The sequence below is a fragment of the Myodes glareolus genome, chromosome 17, assembly GCF_982192425.1.
Source record: "Myodes glareolus chromosome 17, mMyoGla1.1, whole genome shotgun sequence".
In the NCBI taxonomy this organism is placed as follows: Eukaryota; Metazoa; Chordata; class Mammalia; order Rodentia; family Cricetidae; genus Myodes; species Myodes glareolus.
The window spans coordinates 31,285,365-31,305,226 of NC_142042.1; the positions used below are offsets into that span (position 1 = coordinate 31,285,365).

Below are 19,862 nucleotides of genomic sequence, written 5' to 3' on the forward strand. Positions count from 1 at the left end.
AGCAAAGGCATGGAAGAGCAGGGAGACTATACTAAGCCACGGCTGAATGGTGCTGTTTCTGCATTCACTCTCTACACTGAGAATCTGATTTGATGCATTCAGTATCTACAGTGAGAATCTGACTCGATGCATTTGTTATCTACCCTGAGAATCTGACTCGATGCATTCGTTATCTACATTGAAAATCTGACTCAATGCATTCCTTATCAACAGAGAGATTCTGACCGGTGCATTCATTATCTACCCTGAGAATCTGACTGGATGCATTCATTATCTGCACTGAGAATCTGACTCGATGCATTCATTATCTACACTGAGAATCTGACTCGATGTATTCATTATCTACACTGAGAATCTGACTCCATGCATTCGGTTATCTACAGTGAGAATCTGACTGGATGCATTCGTTACCTACAGTGAGAATCTGACTCCATGCATCCGTTATCTATGGGGAGAATCTGACACCATGCATCCGTTATCTATGGGGAGAATCTGACTCCATGCATCTGATATCTACCCTGAGAATCACCTGACTTGACTCTCACTGAGGAGCTCTCACTTTTGGCCCAGGAGGGACAATCATCGTTGTTGCCACCCATTTCCAGAAGCTTGAGCAGTTATGTGGTGTGGTGTGCTCTGTATCAGTTTCTCCTGGGGCCAAACACCTTTGTCTTTTACCAATGCATTCTTCTGAAACAAAGCGATAATTTTTACATTTTTAGTAAACTCCCCAGTTTCTACAGGTTAAAGATCAAATCCCTTCCCTTAGGAGGTAGAATTTCTACACTATTACTTCCAGTCAACCTTCATGGACAACAACAACAACAAAATCATTCCAGTTCTCTGTACTCTGGAATGAAAGGGACTTTTACAACTCTAATATTCTTAGACTGTATCTACTTCAGTGGCCCTAATTAACAGCTTCTTTATACAACGTCACTGTTACTACATTGTATGTGCATAAGTAACTCTTGGCTCTCTGCTTGGGATCAAGGAATATGCCCCTCTATCATCTTCATGGTCTTTCAGTACTTTAGCAGTAAGAGTTAGTGATTTGGCTAACTACCAGACTCAATCAAAACTCTATTCACTGAAAACAGTTGATAGTTTCTGAAACTATTTATACACTTTCATCTGTTTGCTTTTTGCTGCATTTGTGCCATTACTCACACAGATCCAATTTTCTTTAATTCCCAAATCAAATGTGTATATAAAACCCATCTAATGATATCTAATAAATTATAAACAAAGTAACAAGTAGGGAATTGCATTTTTAAAATCATTTCAGAAACATTTTAAGAGATAATTAAAATACAATGTTGTTTCACCAGTTTTATGTATATAAAAATAGAGATGATAAAAGCTGTTTACTAAATAAATGTCCCACACAAATGCATGTAAATAGGCAAAACACTGATGCTTCAAAGGCAATAATTTTGAATGTGTTTACAAAGGAAATATTTAAAGAAGACAAGATTTCTTAGATAATTATAAAAAGAACAACAAAATACTCATTTATTTTCTCAGAAGAATAGATGAAGGACAAATACTTCAAAATAATATGCTCACAAAACTTCCACATTCTTTGGTTTTTAGGCTATTAAAAATTTCTTACTATTTTTAAAATATTTAGCGAACAAACTCTTTACTAAAATTCTAAAGTTTAAAAAAATGAATTGTAAAAGATTTTAAATGTAATACATAAGCAGACCAAACAATTTTTATGTCAATTCACAGAAAATGAATTTAAAATGTTACTTAAGTGAAACACATGAAAGAATATTTCAAGAGAGGAACCGAAGCCATTCCTCTGAATGTTCCCATTTTCTTCAGTGCAGGCTATTGATCTTAAAGCTAGATGCTAAATGTAACGTTATATCAAAGGAGACACACAAGGTCGTGGCAACTTAATTCAAGCTGAACTTGATTTTGTTACGTGATGCACTATGAATCAAATTAAGAGGGAAAACTGTCTACATATGGAGCATTTCTAAAGAAATAAAATCCCATATTTAAATGTATTAGCAATAGAAGTTTAGAGCTATTTCGCTCACTGCAGCAACTCTTCTACCATAATAAATGACAGCGAGCAAAAGATCCAAAAATATGCTATAATTGCATGCTAATGGACACTGTCAGAAATTATCTTAACACTCTAACATGTTCTGGGCATCGTGGCACACACTTGTAATCCCAGCACTCAGGAGATGGCTGGTCCAGGCCAGACTAGGCACACCGCAAGACTTTGTATAACAATTTAAAAACTACAAGCACCTTTAAGTTAGTAAATCAATATTCTAGGTGCTTTCAGTAGGTTTATTTTGAAGACATTCATGTGCTCGCATGACTCATGATGCTACTAGTCATCACTTAATTTTCAGTATCACATAGCAACTTGATCCTGACTTCGCCCTCCACACATTGTAAAATGGCAGTGTTTCGCAATCAGCTTTGAAAAAAATTATACAACATCACGCTGGTTGCTATTCTACGTTGCTTCCTTAGCTTTCATATAAATATCTCATTAATTTTTTTTCTAATCAACGAGAAGAAAGTAAAAGCCTATCTTGCACAACATGTAAAATACATAATTGATTACAGGTCAATCATAGTCACCTAAATGACAGGGTAAGTTTGTCACCAAAATACTAACTCATGGCACTGGCATGTACTTGGGTCTATAGAGTCTGTCTTAATCATTAGTGTTTAAATAATTTAATGCTCATATTTCCCTCTGTCAAAAAATAAAGACCCAAATCAGTAATTTCTCTGTGCAAAGGAACTGGTCCAAGCAATTTCCATAAAATCTTAAGACTCTTTTCTATACGTCTGAAAGGACAGGGTGACAGCCACAGTGGGTAGTAGCAACATGGAGCATGGGAAATCTGAGTTGTGACGCTAGAGCACGGATGTGTGGATTTGGGTGACTAACACACACTGCCACAGCGGGTAGTAGCAACACGGAGCATGGGAAATCTGAGTTGTGACACTAGAGCACAGTTGTGTGGACTTGGGTGACTAACACACACTGTCACAGCGGGTAGCACCAGCATGGAGCATGGAAGATCTGAGTTGTGACGCTGGAGTATAGACATGTGGATTCTAACCCTCTGTACCTGACAAGGTTAAACTCAGCAATCTCTAAGGGCTTTCATTCCTATTTTTTGTCTATAATTTTGAGAAAATAATGGCATGTTGATGCGGGAGTCCCCTGTGTATGGTGTGATTGCTATTAATAAAGAAACTGTTCGGGCCTATAGCAGGGCAGAACAGATGTAGGCAGGAAAACTATAATCTGAATGCTGGGAGAAAGAAAGCAGAATCAAGAGAGATACCACGTAGTCACAGCTGGGGACAGATGTGCTGGAACCTTGCCTGTAGGCCGTGAGCTTCATGGTAACATATAAAATAATGGAAATGGGTTAATTCTAGATGTAAGGGCTAGCTAGCAATACGCTTAAGCTATTGGCCAAACAGTATTGCAAATAATAAAGTTTCTGTGTGATTATTTTGGGAGTCCAGGAAACGAACAAGCAGCCTCCAACAATAGCATGTGTTTGCTGTGAGAATTAAAGGGCAGAATGCAGAAGAAGATTGCCTTTAGATCAGTGCCTGGTGACAAGATTTTATTACTAATTCTAAGGGCAAAATTCCTTGGAATTCCCAGGCAACACTATTTATTTGTGGTTTTTAAGCCCATTTTCGAATCTTAGTGTGATAGTTTGTGAGAGGTAAGTTTCTGTTAGCTGTCAATAATACAGAAAATGTTGATGGGGCAGTGCTGCAGTAACATTGATATCAATAAATGATAGTACCAGTTCCAAGAATTTTTATAAAAATATAAAATTAAAAAAACCTTTATCTACAAAGAAGCAAGTAACTTCACATTTAGATTAAAAGACTACCGTTTAATAGATTTTGAGGTATCATATTGAGTATATATCTTTTCTATTCAGATTGCCTTTCTACTAAACTGTCTACATAAGGATGATGAATCTCACTTTCAATCAAGTATTATAAAGGGTGTAAAGCTGGTACAACACGATATGAACAAGGAAAGGTGGGAGGGAAGACAGAAGAAAGGAGGAAGGAAGGAACTAAGAGGGGAGAAATGAAGGAAGGAGAAGGAAGAAAGGGAGGAAGAAAGGAGGGAAGGGAGGGAAGGGAGAAGGGAAGGACATGGAGTGGTTGGGAGCCAGGCAGGAAGGGCAGAGAAAAATAAATTTTGAAAACATTTATTGTAATTGAAAAAGTCTCTTCCTGCTGTTTTTCATATTTATTGGAAAAGACAATCAATTCTTCAGACAGTAATATATAATAAGAAGTGTGCCCTTCACACCAAATAATCAATATAAAGAGGTGGGATTTAATCAAATAAAAGTTAACCATAAAAAAGTAATCTTTACTTTCTATACTAAGTAATATGTGACCTTCTTTTCCCTGTCAGAAATCACTAGAGAAAGTAGCTCAGCAGTACAAATTATTCCATCTGTGTAAATAAAATGTTTTGGATATTAAAATAATCAGTAAGAAAGGAAGAATCACACGAGAAAAACTGGGAAGTGTTGCTTTTGGAGAATATGAATTTCCATCATCCAAAAGAAAAAAGTTGAGTGCTGCCTCAAAGGACCACTGGAATTTGATCATTTTGATTCCCTTTCTTGGAGACTAATCAGTATTTACTCAACTCTGCTTGACTTCTCTTTATTACTTTTTTCCCAAAGGGTTCAAAGTTATAAATACCACAGTGATGGCTATTTGTTCTTTTGTTAAGTAATGACAGCATTCTTTTGGCTTGACAGTCACAGTGTCTGGCCGCACTTGTTCTCCACAGAACTTGGGGATGCTGGAAGACAAACGCTGGCAGAGTAGAACGGAAAAATGGAATTTACAAGTTGGATGAGGTGATCTGCTAAAACAGCAAAAAGACACACGCACAAAAACCATTGCTGATATTGTCATGTGGGAACTTGAGGGGTGGGATGATGGAAAGACCAGGAAGGTCTAGGAGGAGGGTCACTGCATCAGCTTGCAGTGGAAGCCTCACACCAGCAGAGGCAGGGGAGGGAGGAGGCAACAGCTCCCCTTGAGAGCCCTGTGTGTGTGAGCTTCGCATATGCTTAGCTACTGGAACCTTCAGTCTCTATCTGAAGAACCTAAAGTAGGCTTAGACCATTCCTAAGGAAACGTGGAGGCTTATGGTTTAGGAAAATAAGATTATGTAGATTCTAAATGTACTTAGCAATAGTGGGCCTTTGAAAACATTTTTGTAGGGAGCGGAACATCTCTCTATTAAGTCAACACTTGTCAGCAAGTGGAATGTCATGTGCTGCTGTATGTGCCGTGTAATACCTGTGCAGACAGAACATGTCTTGAAACAGCTCTATATTAAGGTTTTTTCTTCAGTGTTTGACCTAGTTTACTTTATGTTATTGAGACAGTGTGTCATGTATCCCAAGAGGGCATTAAACCACACTATGTAATTAAAGACGCACTTGAACCTCTAATCCTCCTGCCTCCACCTTTGAAGCACCAGGGTTACAGGTGTGCTCCACCATGCCTACCTAATAACTGAAATTTATTATTTAATGCCTTGCTTATAATCATAGGAACTTACATGAAGCAAACAACCTCAATTTTGTGGTTGTTACTTAAAAAGGGAACAAAAGCACCTATATCTTTGTAATCCTCGAGTTAGCATCTCTAAACGCCAGTGACTCTTTATAAAGGAAATTGAAGACTTAGGCCATTGAGAATTCAGAGTCATTTAAGAATTATGACTGAATTATTATATCCGAGATTCAAACAATATTTCCTCAATCATTAAGACAAACAAATGAGTTTACATTACATAATCTTTGGCCTGCTGTTGGAAAGCTAGAATTGTGACACATTGGAGACTATCATCTCTGACTATATATATAGCACTTGGCTATAATCTGCTTTCCACACAGAAGGCAAAGGCAATCAGATTAAAATCCTCCTACTGGCCTACTGGCCTCCCCTTGCACTTACTTAGAAGGAGAGCCAAGCTCCCTAAGCCAGCATATGCGGTCCCATGGGACTAGACACCCACGTAGCCGCTCACTCATTCCCTTCTTCTCTGGCTGCTCCCTTCATTCTTTCTGACAAGAGAAGGTCTCTCCAGTCTGAACTGTTTTCCCCTGGGTGTGCTCATGAATCTTCCACAGTTGTTTCCATGTTACTTTCAATGTGATCACCAGAGTCATAGTTTGCAGGGCAAGCCATTTTAAGGCAGTGACAAATATGCTCTCCTTGATCAAACCCTAGATAAACTCTTCTTTTCAAACAGGCACTGTCTTGGACGCTGCTCATGACCTTCCTAGGACTGTCTGTGACTACAGAATCCTGTCAGTTGACTGTGTCCTTTGCTTTACAGAAGCTTCTCAGTTTTAGGAGGTTTCATTTATTAATTGTTTCTCTCAGTGTCTGTGCTACTGGGGTAATATTTAGCAAGTAGTCTCCTGTGCTAATGCGTTCAAGTGTACTTTCCACTTTCTCTTCTGTGAGGTTCAGTGTGGTTGTTTTTTTTATTGAAGTCTTTGGTACATTAGGACTTGAGTTTTGTGCATGCTGATAAATATGGATCTATTTTCATTCTTCTACACATTGATATCCAGTTATGCCAGCACCATTTGTTGAATATTCTCTTTTTCCCCCACGGTCTATACCACATCGGACAGCAGGTTGATCTCCAAAATATATGAAGAACTCAAGAAATTGATGATCAAAAGAACAAATAATCCAATTTTAAAAAATGGAGTACAGGTCTAAACAGAGAACTCTCAACAGATGAATCTAAAATGGCTAAAAGACACTTAAGGAAATGCTCAATATCCCTAGCCATCAGAGAAATGCAAATCAAAACAACTCTGAGATTCCATCTTACTTCTGTAAGAACAGCCAAGATCAAAAACACTGACAGCTTATGAGGGTGAGGATGTAGGGTAAAGGGAACACTTCTGCATTGATGGTGGAAGTGTAAACTAGTACAGCCGTTTTAGATATCAGTATGGTGATTTCTCAGAAAATGGGGAAATAACCTTCCTCAAGACCCAGCAACACCACTTTTGGGTATATATCCAAAGGATGCTTAATCGTACCACAAGGACATGTGTTCAGCTCTGTTCATAGCAGCTTTGTTTGTCATAGCCAGAACCTGGAAACAACCTAAGTGCCCCTCGACCAAAAAATGGATAAGGAAAATGTGGTACATTTACACAATGGAGTATTACACAGCGGAAGAAAAATGATATCTTGAAATTTGTCGGCAAATGGATGGATCCACAAAACATCATATTGAGTGAGGTAACCCAGACCCAGAAAGGCAAATATATGTACTCACTCATAAGTGGATTTTAGACATAAAGCAAAGAAAAATCAGCCCACAATTCACAACCCCAGAGAACCTAGACAACAAAGAGAACCGTTAGAGAGACATACATGGACCTAAATCTACATGGGAAGTAGAAAGAGACAATATCTTCTGAGTAAATTAGGAACATGGGAATCATGGGAGAGGGTAAAAGGGAAGAAGGGAGGGGAGTAGAGAAAAATATATTGTTTTATAAAAAATTTTAAAAAAGAATGCTATCACGCTGCATGTTAGCATGTGACTGACCTTGCAGCTCACTTCTTTCCCATAGTATAATAGTTCTGGGTAAAATCTGTCTTCATCTCTACCTTGCATCTGTCTCTGCTTTTTTTGTTACTGGAGCCCCTCAGTCTCCACATATCCAATTACCTTACATCAATTGCAAGCATAATGAAGCTCTATGACATTATCAGGATGTTGGCTTGTTTACACACTCAAATGAGAGGTTGGGAGGCAGAGACATTATGTCTCTTGACTACTGCTTCCCTGCCTTTGTGACAGCCCAGCACACTGCTAGCCTAGTACTCTATTCTCCAGATACCATGTTGAGTGGGACACATCTTCCAATATGGTGACAATCTAAGAAAACACACACTAAAGAAGGTTGAAAGTTAGTCATGCATAAGGTTCATATAAAAAGTCAGAAACATGAACAAATATTACAAACTGTTTTTTCTGGTTTCTTATTTAATTATCATTATATTTTCCTGACATTATTTCTAAGTATACAAATTACTTTTACGATCAGAAAAAAAAAATGTGTTTTAAAAAGCACTGAAGAAAAGTTGTATAAGAAATTTTCACCTTGGACTCATTTAAAATGTTTCTCTTTAGGGAAAAAACAAAATCCATTTATTTACTCTAAGTCCTCAAGCCTTGCCTCTTTGCTGGAATATGTCTCTAATCCTAACTGAGAAGCAATGGGAGGTGAATTCCTGTTAACTTCCAGGCCAGCCTGGTCTACATAGTGAGCTTCAAACCATGCAGTGAGACCCTGTCTAAGGAAAAAAAAAAAAAAGAGGAAAAGAAATGAAAAAAAGAAAAATTTCACAGGGGAGAAACTGCCAAGAACCGTGTCTGTTTTCTTGAAGTTTCAAATTGCAACAGATTTTTAAATGATAGAATAAGCAAGGCAGTGAAAAAGAGCAAGTAATAAGATTGAGGTTAAGCATCTCAGGTGCTGGGCAATCAAGGACCCTCTGGGCCTCCTGGTGCCGTCTAGACAGCAGGGAACAGCAGCTGCAGGAAGCTCTGCTAGATGGCACCACCCTGCAGCTCTCTCCAGCTCATACTTATTTGCTTTAGTGCTGGTTTGAGTCAAGGTCTCACTATGCAGTCTCTGCTGGTTTAGAACTCAGAAATTCCCCTGCCTCTGACTCCTGAGTGGGATTAAGGCCTGCTCCACCACGAAGCCTCTTTCAGGCTAAAACATTCCTTGTTTGTTGGCGGTTGATTATTCCCCTGGGACAGTTGCTGGTGTCCTTTCTAAATCACTATTCTTCACATAAGCAAATACAAGAGAGCTATATTAGGTAATTTAGGGACCCAGCAATTATAACAGTTAAGATAAAGCAAAAAAAAAAAACTCAGCCGCTCCTATTTCCTCCAACTAGAAAACAAATGCTGGTGGAATTCAGTGGGCAAGGTTCTGCCTTGGAATCCTCCCCTTCGCTATTTACCCCCTCCCTTTATAATGACTGTCTGCTAGTTCCAGCAGGCCACATGACCAGCTCCTTCTCATGGGGTCATCTCAAGTGGAGCCTTACTCAGATTCTCTATTCAGAATGCTATGGTCCTGACCACTTATTTCTCTGAATTGGAATCTCTCAGTGGGGCAGGGCAAGGGAGAAGCAACTGAGCCTACTTCTCCATCCTTTACCAGCAGCAACTGAACAACTCTTAATTACACTCACACACAAACTGAAATTCCAAATATTATCATTGTGCTTTTTTTTCTTCTGTCCCAATTTTAAACTCTTTAACGGTTTTAACAGATGTGGGGTTTTTGTTTGTTTTTACACTGTTTGTTTTTACACTGATTGATTTAGAGAATCACTACTTCTTGAAAAAATATAGCTACAAATTTTAACAAGTTATGCCTGTTTTTACAACTCCTTTCCTTACTGGGTAAAAGGTCATCATTTTTATTTCAGAGATGTTCAGAGGGAAACTGTAAGCTAGCATAGCAGACTTCAGAACATGTTAAAATAAAGTGAGTAAGTCACAGTCAAAGATTACTTATTATTATTCTAATAATAATAGTAATAGTAAAGTCAGGTATTACTAAATTATTCTCAGCATGCTCATTGGTTAATAATGTGCAATCAATGTTCAGTACAACAGGAAATAAACAATATTTATTTCATTGTTATGGTTATTTCCCCAAAAGAAGGCGAAGCTAAGTAAGTGAAATATTTTTTAAAAATTTCAATCTTGCTTCAAAAATTGTATCAAAAACAATGATTCAATAATATATATATGTATATATAAACTTACAAAGGATCAAATGTAACCATGATCAAGAGATTAGAATCTATTTATAAGTTGTAAATATTCTGATTATGTAAATTAACATTTCTACTTCAGTTTCATACAGTATATAACAAATATCATTTAAGAAACATTGAAGATATTTCCTCACCAATATTGGGGTGCTTCAAAAGACGGCAGATTCTAGCTTCCCTTTCCAGTTTCTGGTGATCTGTTGAAAAAAAACACAGAAAAACTAGAAATTACAATAAAGCCAAAAATAGTAAGTCAAATCATCATAGGCAGCATACGGATGGCATGAAGCTTTTTGCTCTTAGTTATCTTTCGATTTCTTTCAAAAACAGTGATCATTTGAAGGTGAAAAGTACCCACTGCAGCAACCTAGTCTTCTGTAGTTTGTGTTGCCTTGGTGTTTTCTTAAGTTACAGAGCACAGCAGAATGCGCTCTGTATGGAATGTTGGACAGGATGGAGCTGGCACAAGACAATAACACTCCTGTCTTTGAATTTTGTTTAGCACTTATTTCTATCTGGGGGAGTTTGGGATTGGCTGGTTTTATGAGACGGCTTTGCACTCTGTACTCCAGGCTGACTTAGAGCTTGAGATCCTCCTGCCTCAGCCTCTCGTGTGCTGGGAGGACCAGCATTCATTACACCCAAAGTCACTCAAAATAAGCAAATTTGTATAGGATGCAGTCAGCTAAACGCCACCAGGGCTGATGGCGAGCACCTGTGGAAGCAAAGAGGATCCTCGGTGGTCAAGTGTTCTCTGTCCAGTTGCTTGGCTACATCGCTAAGTGTGAGCTGTTGCTCTTGCCAGCAACACTCCCAGCAATCCACATCTGCTCAGCTCCTCTCTCCTCGGCCGGCTCACCATAATTTTCATGGTAAGCCTATTCCATTTTCTCAGATAAATATAATAATGAAAATAGAGAATCCATTTTACATTTTTGTGAGGCCCTTTGATTCCTGTTCAACAAGTGAAGATCACACCATCGTGTTAGCCTTGATATTCAGTCTGCCGCGCCATGTGGTTGGTGTTTCAGTGTATGACCACCATCTGACCTTATAAGCATATCCTGGACACAGTTTAATGGGCTTCTCAGATAACTATGAATACTGTTCTTCAATATTAGACCCAAACTCAACATATGGTAGTTTTTGTTGTTGTTGTTGTTGTTTTCAAAGCTTAGGTGCCATGGGAAAGGTGAAATTTTACAAATTAAATTTATGACTCCTATCAAATGAGGTTATAAATGTAATGTTTAAATCAAATGGACTATCAACATTACATATTGTCTAATATAATTAAATTTTATTCCAATATATTAAAATCTTTTGGTTTTGTTCTTGTTTTTTAACCTAGGAAGATGTACACAATTTTAGCACATGATATCATTGTCATTGGAAAATAGTGGTTCAGTCGATGATATAGGTCTTCCTAATGATGTCATATTTCATTATAGGCCTTCATAAAGGTAGAATCTGTTAACATCACCACCACTCTCATGAAAAGCTTGGGGTGTCAGTCAACTCTCATGGGTAGATACATTTATCCCTAAGTTCTAATTAATTTTCTTGAAAGCTTATGATACCAGCATCAAACACTGCCTGCTGCAGTTACCTTCCTTGACACAAGAGTCTCATGTCTGTGCACATGAGTCTGATTGAGCACAGCTGGCTTTTCAACTGTTTTCTCCAGTAACACTGATGCTGCTGAAGGAACAGCTGGTGGAGCATCCTGCAGGCCACCGCACAGGGTCTCTGACTGAGCAAATACCCAGCTCCCTCACACAGCTCAGCCATCACGAAGAATGTTACAAAGATGCATCAGCAACAGTTTAAGCTTAACAACTTTGATTTCTTCATCAGAGATAATAATAAACGAAATCAACCCCTCTTCAGTTTCTCCTCATCAATAACAGTGCTAAATATACCAGGATTGGAACTATGGTTAAGTACCACTGCCTTGAGACATGCAAATTCCAGCAATGCTGCTGTCCATTTCGTTTGCATCCATGACACATCACATGCCAACGCACACACACACACACACACACACACACACACACACACACAAATGTTCACAGCTTGTTTGTAAAAGACAAATAAGGTCTTCGTTTTATGTAAAATGGCATGTGACCTTACAAATCCACTAAGAGAAGTGCAGATGTTCCCCAGAACTGTATTATTCTGAGAACTGTCAGCCACTGTAGCACATAGAAACTTTCTTCTGGAGTTGTGGAAAATAATGTGTGCACACACGTGTGTGTGTGTGTGTGTGCACACACATGCACATGCATACTGTGAAAAAAGCAGTGTTTTCATGAAGTAGCCACATTGTATGGAGAGCACTAAAACCATTGTCTCTAGACTGACAAGCAGCAGTCTACGCTACCTAATCAATGTATCTTTCAATGGAAATTCTTCAAACTGTAATGCCTTGAATAACTTCTGATTCTTAACTATATGTAAGTATTATTATTTTAAAATATATAAGTAAACACAAAAAGTTACGCCAAATTTTGAAAATGTACTTATTACCATTATTTTCAAAAGGTACAATGTTTTATGTGGAAGCGTATGGAAGTCAAGTGCTTACTAGATTCATAACTTCATGACGGAGATAAGGACACATAAGGGCATAGACAGCAGGCAGCAAGGGCTGCAGGACTCTTCTATGGTCTGCCCACCGTAGCTCACTCTCCAACACTGCATTTCCACATGTTCACTCCTTGAGCAGTTTCCCTGACGGTTTGCTCCCACCCAGGCATCAAGCTCGAGCTCTCCCATGAATCATCAGATATTCTGCACTCTCCCACCCGGGGCGTGTTTTGACACTACAAAAAAAATGATGATCTATGTAAATCCTAGTTTTCACTAAAATGCGAATTTTATAATGACGGATATGCATATCACCTGGGGTGATTCAAATTCAACATCAAATTCACCATTTTACTTTTACAGGGAGTAGGCAATTGAGGAGGAGGGATTAGGTACCTATTCCTTCAAAGAATGTCTGTATTTATCCTGCCAAAGAGATAAATTCATTATACATTTAATATTTCCTTTCTTTTAATTCAGTCAGCAGCAAAACTCCTACATCCTGCCTCATTATCCCAGCACTCACAGCGACAACAGCAACAGAGAAGGATGTAGTTATAAAAGGTAAGCGACTCGGGATACTGTATATCACTATTTGAAAACTTGGGAGGTTTTGTTTTGTTTTTTGAGGCAGTGCCTCATGTAGCCCATGCTGATCTTCAGTTCACTATAGAGCTGAGGTTGATCTTGATCTTCTGATATTCGCAGCACTTCCCATGGCAGGTGTGTGGGTCTAGGGATGGAACTCAAGGCTCTGCACCTAATGGGCAAGCACTGTATCGACTGAGCTCCATCCCCAGACCTGAAGATGTTATTAGCCCTAGGCCTTGAAGCTACTATAGAACTGTCCTTCTTATCATTCGATATTTATTAAAGCACACTAGTGGTAACAGTTAGGCTTCCCGCTTCCTGTGAAGCTAAAACCCACACTTCTATGAAAAACCATACAATCTTTCAGGTTGTGATTTCTTTCAGATCTGATAAGACACATAGCATTAGCAATACATGACTGAAGAGCTGCCATAAACAATGCCATAAAGAAAACATATTCTCATCCAGTTCTGACATGGAGGCGGTGGGGAATAGTGTCACCAAGAACAGACCTCTGGGCTGGGAAACATTTTCTGAGAATCTGAGGACCCATATCCACCTTTGCCAGCTTAAGATACTGCAATAGGATAGCATATGTCAAACAAAATGAAAACTTAAAATTCAGACATCATGAAGTCCTGACTGCTTCACGTGTTCAAGAATGAAATTTTATTATGTTGCAAACCAACTGACCAAACACGTGAGTGCTGGCCCTCAGCCACTTTCCCACAGCAACACTGGTGCCACGAAAACTATAGAGAATGACCACGTGCTCATCAGCATGGGGACGGGAGCTGTCACTGCCTTCTCACATTGCTTTGTGATGTCATTGTTTAACATGATCAGTTGGTTCTCATCCAGCATAGGCCCTGGGGATCTTATGTGTGACAACCAACAGCTTTGTCCAGTGGAGCATCTTAGCATAATGTTGAGGGACAGCCGGGCAGAGGAAAAGGTTGGCCTTCTATCGTGATCATCAGATACCCATCCATTTTGCCAGCACATGCACATACCTACACACATGACACAAACTACATCCTTGCATGAATGTGCAGTCTAAAAAAGGCTTGGGGTTGCCACAGCCAAAAGGGTTTACCTGTCCCAGTTTCCCCTCCACACAAAGAGAAGCTCACTCTTAAATAACTTCTACCAAGTCTATGAAATCGTGGATGTCTCATCTCACCCCTCAGGTCCATGAAAATGAAGGGCTGAGCATCTACCTCCATCACCACTTGCTGCCTGATGGCTTTTTACACGGCAGCATTAGGGTCTGCCTTCCATTTGCTTACTGCCTAGGTTGGTCCTCACCTTCTGAGGCCCTATGCTCCAGTCTGGGATTCATCTCTTGGGTCTGTCTGCTTTGAGCTCGGGCTATCCGTGCCCCTCTGGTTTCTGTTCAATCTGGCTGGCTCCAATGTCAGTTCTGTTGCCTTTGTTTAGTCACCAATCACGGGCACCATTAAGAGGAGACACCCCTGACTCCTCGGAACTAAATGTGGCAAGTGAGTCATTAAAAGAAGAGGGGGGGATTAAGTGATGTGGACTTAAACTACTTCAAATGTTGTAGTGTTGCATGTGTTCACCGTGTATCTTCCTAGTTTTAAAGTTTTGCTGTCTGACAGAGACCATTACAGACAACCACAATGGATCAAAATGCAGAATTGTCTTGATGGAGCATGTCATTATGGGGTTAGTGAGAAACCTGGCACCAGGGAAATTCCCAGGAATCTGCAAGGATGACCCCAGCTAAGACCCTAAGCAAAAGTGAAGAGGGTGCCTGAACTGACCTTCTCCTGTAATCTGATTGATGACTATCTTAATTGTCATCCTAGAACCTTCATCCAGCAACCGATGGAAGCAGATGCAGAGATCCACAGCTAAGCACTGGGCCGAGCTCCCAGAGTCCAACCGAAGAGAGGAGCGATAATATGAGCAAAGGGGTCAAGACCATGATGGGAATGCTACAGAAACAGCTGACCTGAGCTAGTGGGAACTCACTGGCTCCAGACTGACTGTGGGGAACCTGCACAGGACCAAACGAGGACCTCTGAATGTGGGTGACAGTTTTGTGGCTTGGGCAGTCTGTGGGGTCACTGGCAGTTGGATCAGGATTTATCCCTAGTGCATGAATTGATTTTTCGGAGCCTATTCCCAATGCTCAGTCTAGATACAGTGGGGAGGGCCTTGGTCCTGTCCCAAATGATGTGCAGACTTTCTTGACACCCCATGGGATGTTTCACCCTCTCTGAGGAATGGATGGGGGTGGGGTGATGGGAAGGTAGGGGGAGTGGCAGAAGAGGAGAAAGTGGGAACTGGATTGGTGTGCAAAATGAGAAAATATTTTTAAAAATATAAATAAAACAAAATTTAAAAATTCAGATTTGTGGAGCCTGGTCCCAAGAGATACATCTACAAAACAACTCCAGCACCTAAGGCACATTTATGAAGAGAAGTCAGAAAGAATGGAAGAGCCAGAGGATCAAGAAGTTTCCTAGGAGACTGTGTCTCCTAATGCCAGGCGTTACACCCATGAAGTCTCCTCAACGTGACTGTGTGAATGAGTGGACAAGGACAATATAGACGCGCTAAGGTGGAAGGGGAAAGCCCATGAGGCCTCACCAAATGGTCAGCCCTGAAAACATACACAGGACTAACATTATACACACTGGGCAGACTGCGTTTTGGAATACATGTATGTATATGTATAGATATGTGTGTGTGTGTGTATGTGTGTCAGTACATATGTATGCAACAACAGTTAATAAAAAAAGAGACCATGAATTTGAAAGAGAGAACAGAGGTATATGGAATGATGTGTATGGAAGGAAAAAAGGGGGGATGGTGTAATTATAATCTCAAAAACAGTAAAAACTTTTAAAAAGTTTTGTTGTCCACTCTAATTGCTATAAATATGTCAAACATATAAGACAGTTTCAGATGCACAAAATAGGCATTAAATAAATATTTGATCTTCTTTTTTAAAGGGAAAAAAATGGATGTTCCACTCTTTATTGGCAACTTCAGTGAGCTAAAAGGAAGGCAGACAAGGTCAGCAAAACATAAACTTGTTAGTGGGGAAACTTGGAGAGAAGTTGTCTTAGAAACAGTTCCGTCTTACAGGGACTTACTCCTAGAGGCTCCAGAATTACATTCTGAACAAGCTTTCCTAGTGAAAAAATTATCTCACTAATTAAGGCAGTCCTCCGGAAAGAATATAAATTTTGCCCATTTAAATAGGTCACACTAAAAAACACATCATTGAATATGGATTTAAAGTCATCATGTAATTAAAGGTCTTAAAATCCATTAATGTTTTTCATTTTATTCTTCTATTGTGAATGTGTCACAATATACATTTAAACTCTTAACAGTCTGATCTAGATTCTTTCTGACGTTGAGTATCAACAAACCCTCATTATTTCCAATGACACTCTGACCATGTCAGTGACACTTTACAATGATATGGATGATAATCTTCCTGCACCTCTTTGTTCATTTCTCCTAATTTAGAAGAACTCTAAATTCTAAATTTAGATGAACTCTCCCTGTGTTTTCTTTGCGCAGGAAGTTCATACAAACGCTAACTTATGAGTTATGATTTCCATCCAACATCAATATAGAATAAACAGATGCTATAGTTCCCTTATACAGAGGTCTCCCCTTCCATTTATGTAATAACTTATTTCATTAAAAGGAAATAAGTTAAGAAGGAGGAAGGAGAGAAGGAGGAGACATTCTGTTTGATTTACCTTATTTCTGCATGTTTGCCTCTGGAGGAAAGGGGACTAACTCTGGATAAATATAGTCCCTGATGTTGTAGAACCTTCCACATGTGGAAAAAAACTGCAACTCAGAGAGATGGGCAGAGTGAACAAGAGTAGTTACCCAGGTTACCCAGGTTCTAGCACTGATTGACAGTTGAATACCCCAATTACCTGCCCCTAAGCTTTCACCATTTGACCTGTATTGTGCTTTCTTCTATGTGGAGTTTTACTCATGAGATTGGAAGGGTCTCTAGACAACTTGGATTCTGTACCAGGCACCATAGGCCTCAGTCACTTGACACATCACATGACTTACAGACTAATGAACTGTGGACTAGCTCATTTACATAGGAGGATGAACTTCCAATGTTTTAAGACACTACTGTAGTTGACTACAGTTTATAGAATATTCAAAATCATGAGTAGAGCAAACTTTTAATGTTCCCAATACAGAGAAATAATAAATTCCTGTGATTACAAATATTCAAATCACTTTGATCTGATGATTATACATTGAATACATTATAAAAATATTATACTGAAACCTATAAGCATGTATTAATTAAAAGTATATTTTAAAAATATAGCCACATACAAAATAGACATGGAGCACCAGGTACTGCACCTAGGCTGAAGTAGGTTCTCTATGAACTACAAAATTATCAGAATCATGACTGGAAAGCTGGGGTTGATTTTTAAGAGAGACTCTTAAAATTTGCACTAAAATTATATTCATTCTATCAGAGATAACAGAGATTGTTCATTTTACAGTAATCCTGATAAATTATGAAAATAAAATTTCACATAAGTTATAAGATTATGCGACTTAGAACACTGCTACTAGAGATAGTGGAAGGACCATTGTTACAGCCAAACAAAAAAGATCAAATCTCAGACCATCCTTTAGGAGAGTGGAATCAAAACAATCATGGGTTAGCCAGGCATGGTGGTGCACACTTTCAGTCCCAGGACTCAAGACAGGCAGGTGAATCTCTGAGTTCAAGGCCAGCCTGGACTACGTAGTGCGTTCCAGGACAGCCAAAGCTTCATAGTGAAACCCTATTTTAAATCAACAACAAAACCCCCAAAACAAAAACAAAGAAACAAAAAATGATGGTGCAGTGAGGCACAGGATACCCCCGTGATTTTGGCAGTATATGTGTATATATATATATATATATGTATATATATATATATATATATATATATATATCCTCATTTCAGGACTGGGGGAATGAATTGGATATTCCTTGAATTTCTTTGGTCACATTGAATAAATCATCTTTCTGTTTTTCACTATTAAAACAAGAAAGAAAAATCAAAACATTTTTAAAAGTTATTCATTCATATTTACAGTATATTTTGCCTTCTAAGCAAACCCCAAACCAGGGAAATATTTAGTCTATGTGTGAAACCTTTTAAACAAATTAAATTGGCGTATGTCATATATAAGCCTGTTATGTAATTTTTGATGACTTTATTTAGCTGGGAGGTGGTACATGACAAAATCTGTATCTTGTCGGGGTCTTATTCAGTTGCGATTCAAATGACACAGTACATCTTGGGCTGTAATGTTCTAAGAACTGTGTACATTAATTCATAAAACATTTTTCTATGACCATATATTTAATGTCTGACTATATAGAGTATATGCCTATCTACATATGAAGATGGAGATATCAGCCACGATCTAATAAGCCTTAGGAGAACCTCTACGGAAGCCTATCACTACGTCTAGGTGATGAACTTTGGGTCAGAAGCAACTTTGATCCACTAGTAGGAACAAAGGGGAAACAACATTGTACAGTTAAATGCAGACAGGAGGGTCCAAAGGACCAGGTACCAGACTGTAATTGCTCTATAAAACCAAGAGAGTGTATGTGTGGTGTGTCTTGATCCCAACTTGTAGTCCTGCCTGATTAGCCAACCCTGATCCGGATCCCTTGAATGGTTTTGTTACTGCCCCTCAATGACTTCCTCTGCCTTGTGCTAACATGGCTGCATCTCAAGCAGTTTCACCACAGGGCACTTGACTTATTAAGGTTGTCACAGATTCTAATGGGAGGAGCATTGTGTCCTGGACAGGCACAGAGCAGGGCACAGCCCTCGAGAGTAAAGAGAAAGAGTGGAATGAAGGTCATATCAAGGTCAGTCCAAGGTGAAGGGGGATGAGGTGTGGAAGTGGAGAATTCACCTGGACAACATTTATAGTACACGTTACGTGTGAGAGTGTTTTCCCAGAAGTCTGTCTATGGTATAAACTATCATCTCAAGTGATTGTCAATATCATTTAAGAACAGGCTCTTATAAACAAGGACAAGAGGAAATAATTGGGACGCCTATTAAGATTAAAGTGGTTTATTTTTGTGTATGTATTTAAACTATGCCAGCAATGTAATTCTATAAATAGTTATGTGATGAATCCCATGTAATGCTTTACCTTGCTTCCACATTTGCTGTTTCCCAGAATCCTCCAGTGTAGTGTTACCGGTGAGGCTGGAGGGATTTTAAATACCACTCCATTTCCATATTAGACACAATGGAGCTAAGCCATTTGACATAATTTGTATGAAAATCCTTTAAACTCTGACTGCCTAGAGATTAAAGGGACCCAGAATGGACATAATACATACTAAATATAAATACAATCCATACGTTTCCACTCTTCACAGCAACCTTAGCAATTTATATAGGCAGTTGTATAAATTATATTTATAAAAGTATAAATATAATTCTGGGAAGTGTGTGTGTGTGTGTGTGTTAAAATAAATGTATTTTACTTAAATTAAGAATTAAATATACACAATTTATTCTAAAGCTGAAAAACATGGGCTGTTTTATTTTTTTACAGATTACTAAGGGACAATTTTAATGTAGTTTTAATATTAACACCTGAAAATAGAGATAAAAAGTGATTTTGAACAACAACAAAGAGGAATAAAGAACTACAAGCAATGTGAATTTTTATGATGCTTGAAGTGCCTGGAGTTTTTCATTCCAGAAGCCAATTCCCCTAAG

The 19,862-nt window shown here is 38.8% G+C and overlaps 1 protein-coding gene across 23 annotated transcripts in view; it reads right to left on the bottom strand.

Annotated features, from left to right (window-relative positions):
• Nucleotides 1-19,862, bottom strand: part of Camk2d (calcium/calmodulin dependent protein kinase II delta) — a 255,781-nt gene that overhangs the window by 152,386 nt on the left and 83,533 nt on the right. For all 23 annotated transcript variants that reach the window (XM_048456689.3, XM_085677739.2, XM_048456686.3 and 20 more), the window contains exon 3: nucleotides 10,038-10,097. In XM_048456689.3, the coding sequence (XP_048312646.1) occupies nucleotides 10,038-10,097 (60 nt within the window). The remainder of the gene's footprint in view (nucleotides 1-10,037; nucleotides 10,098-19,862) is intronic.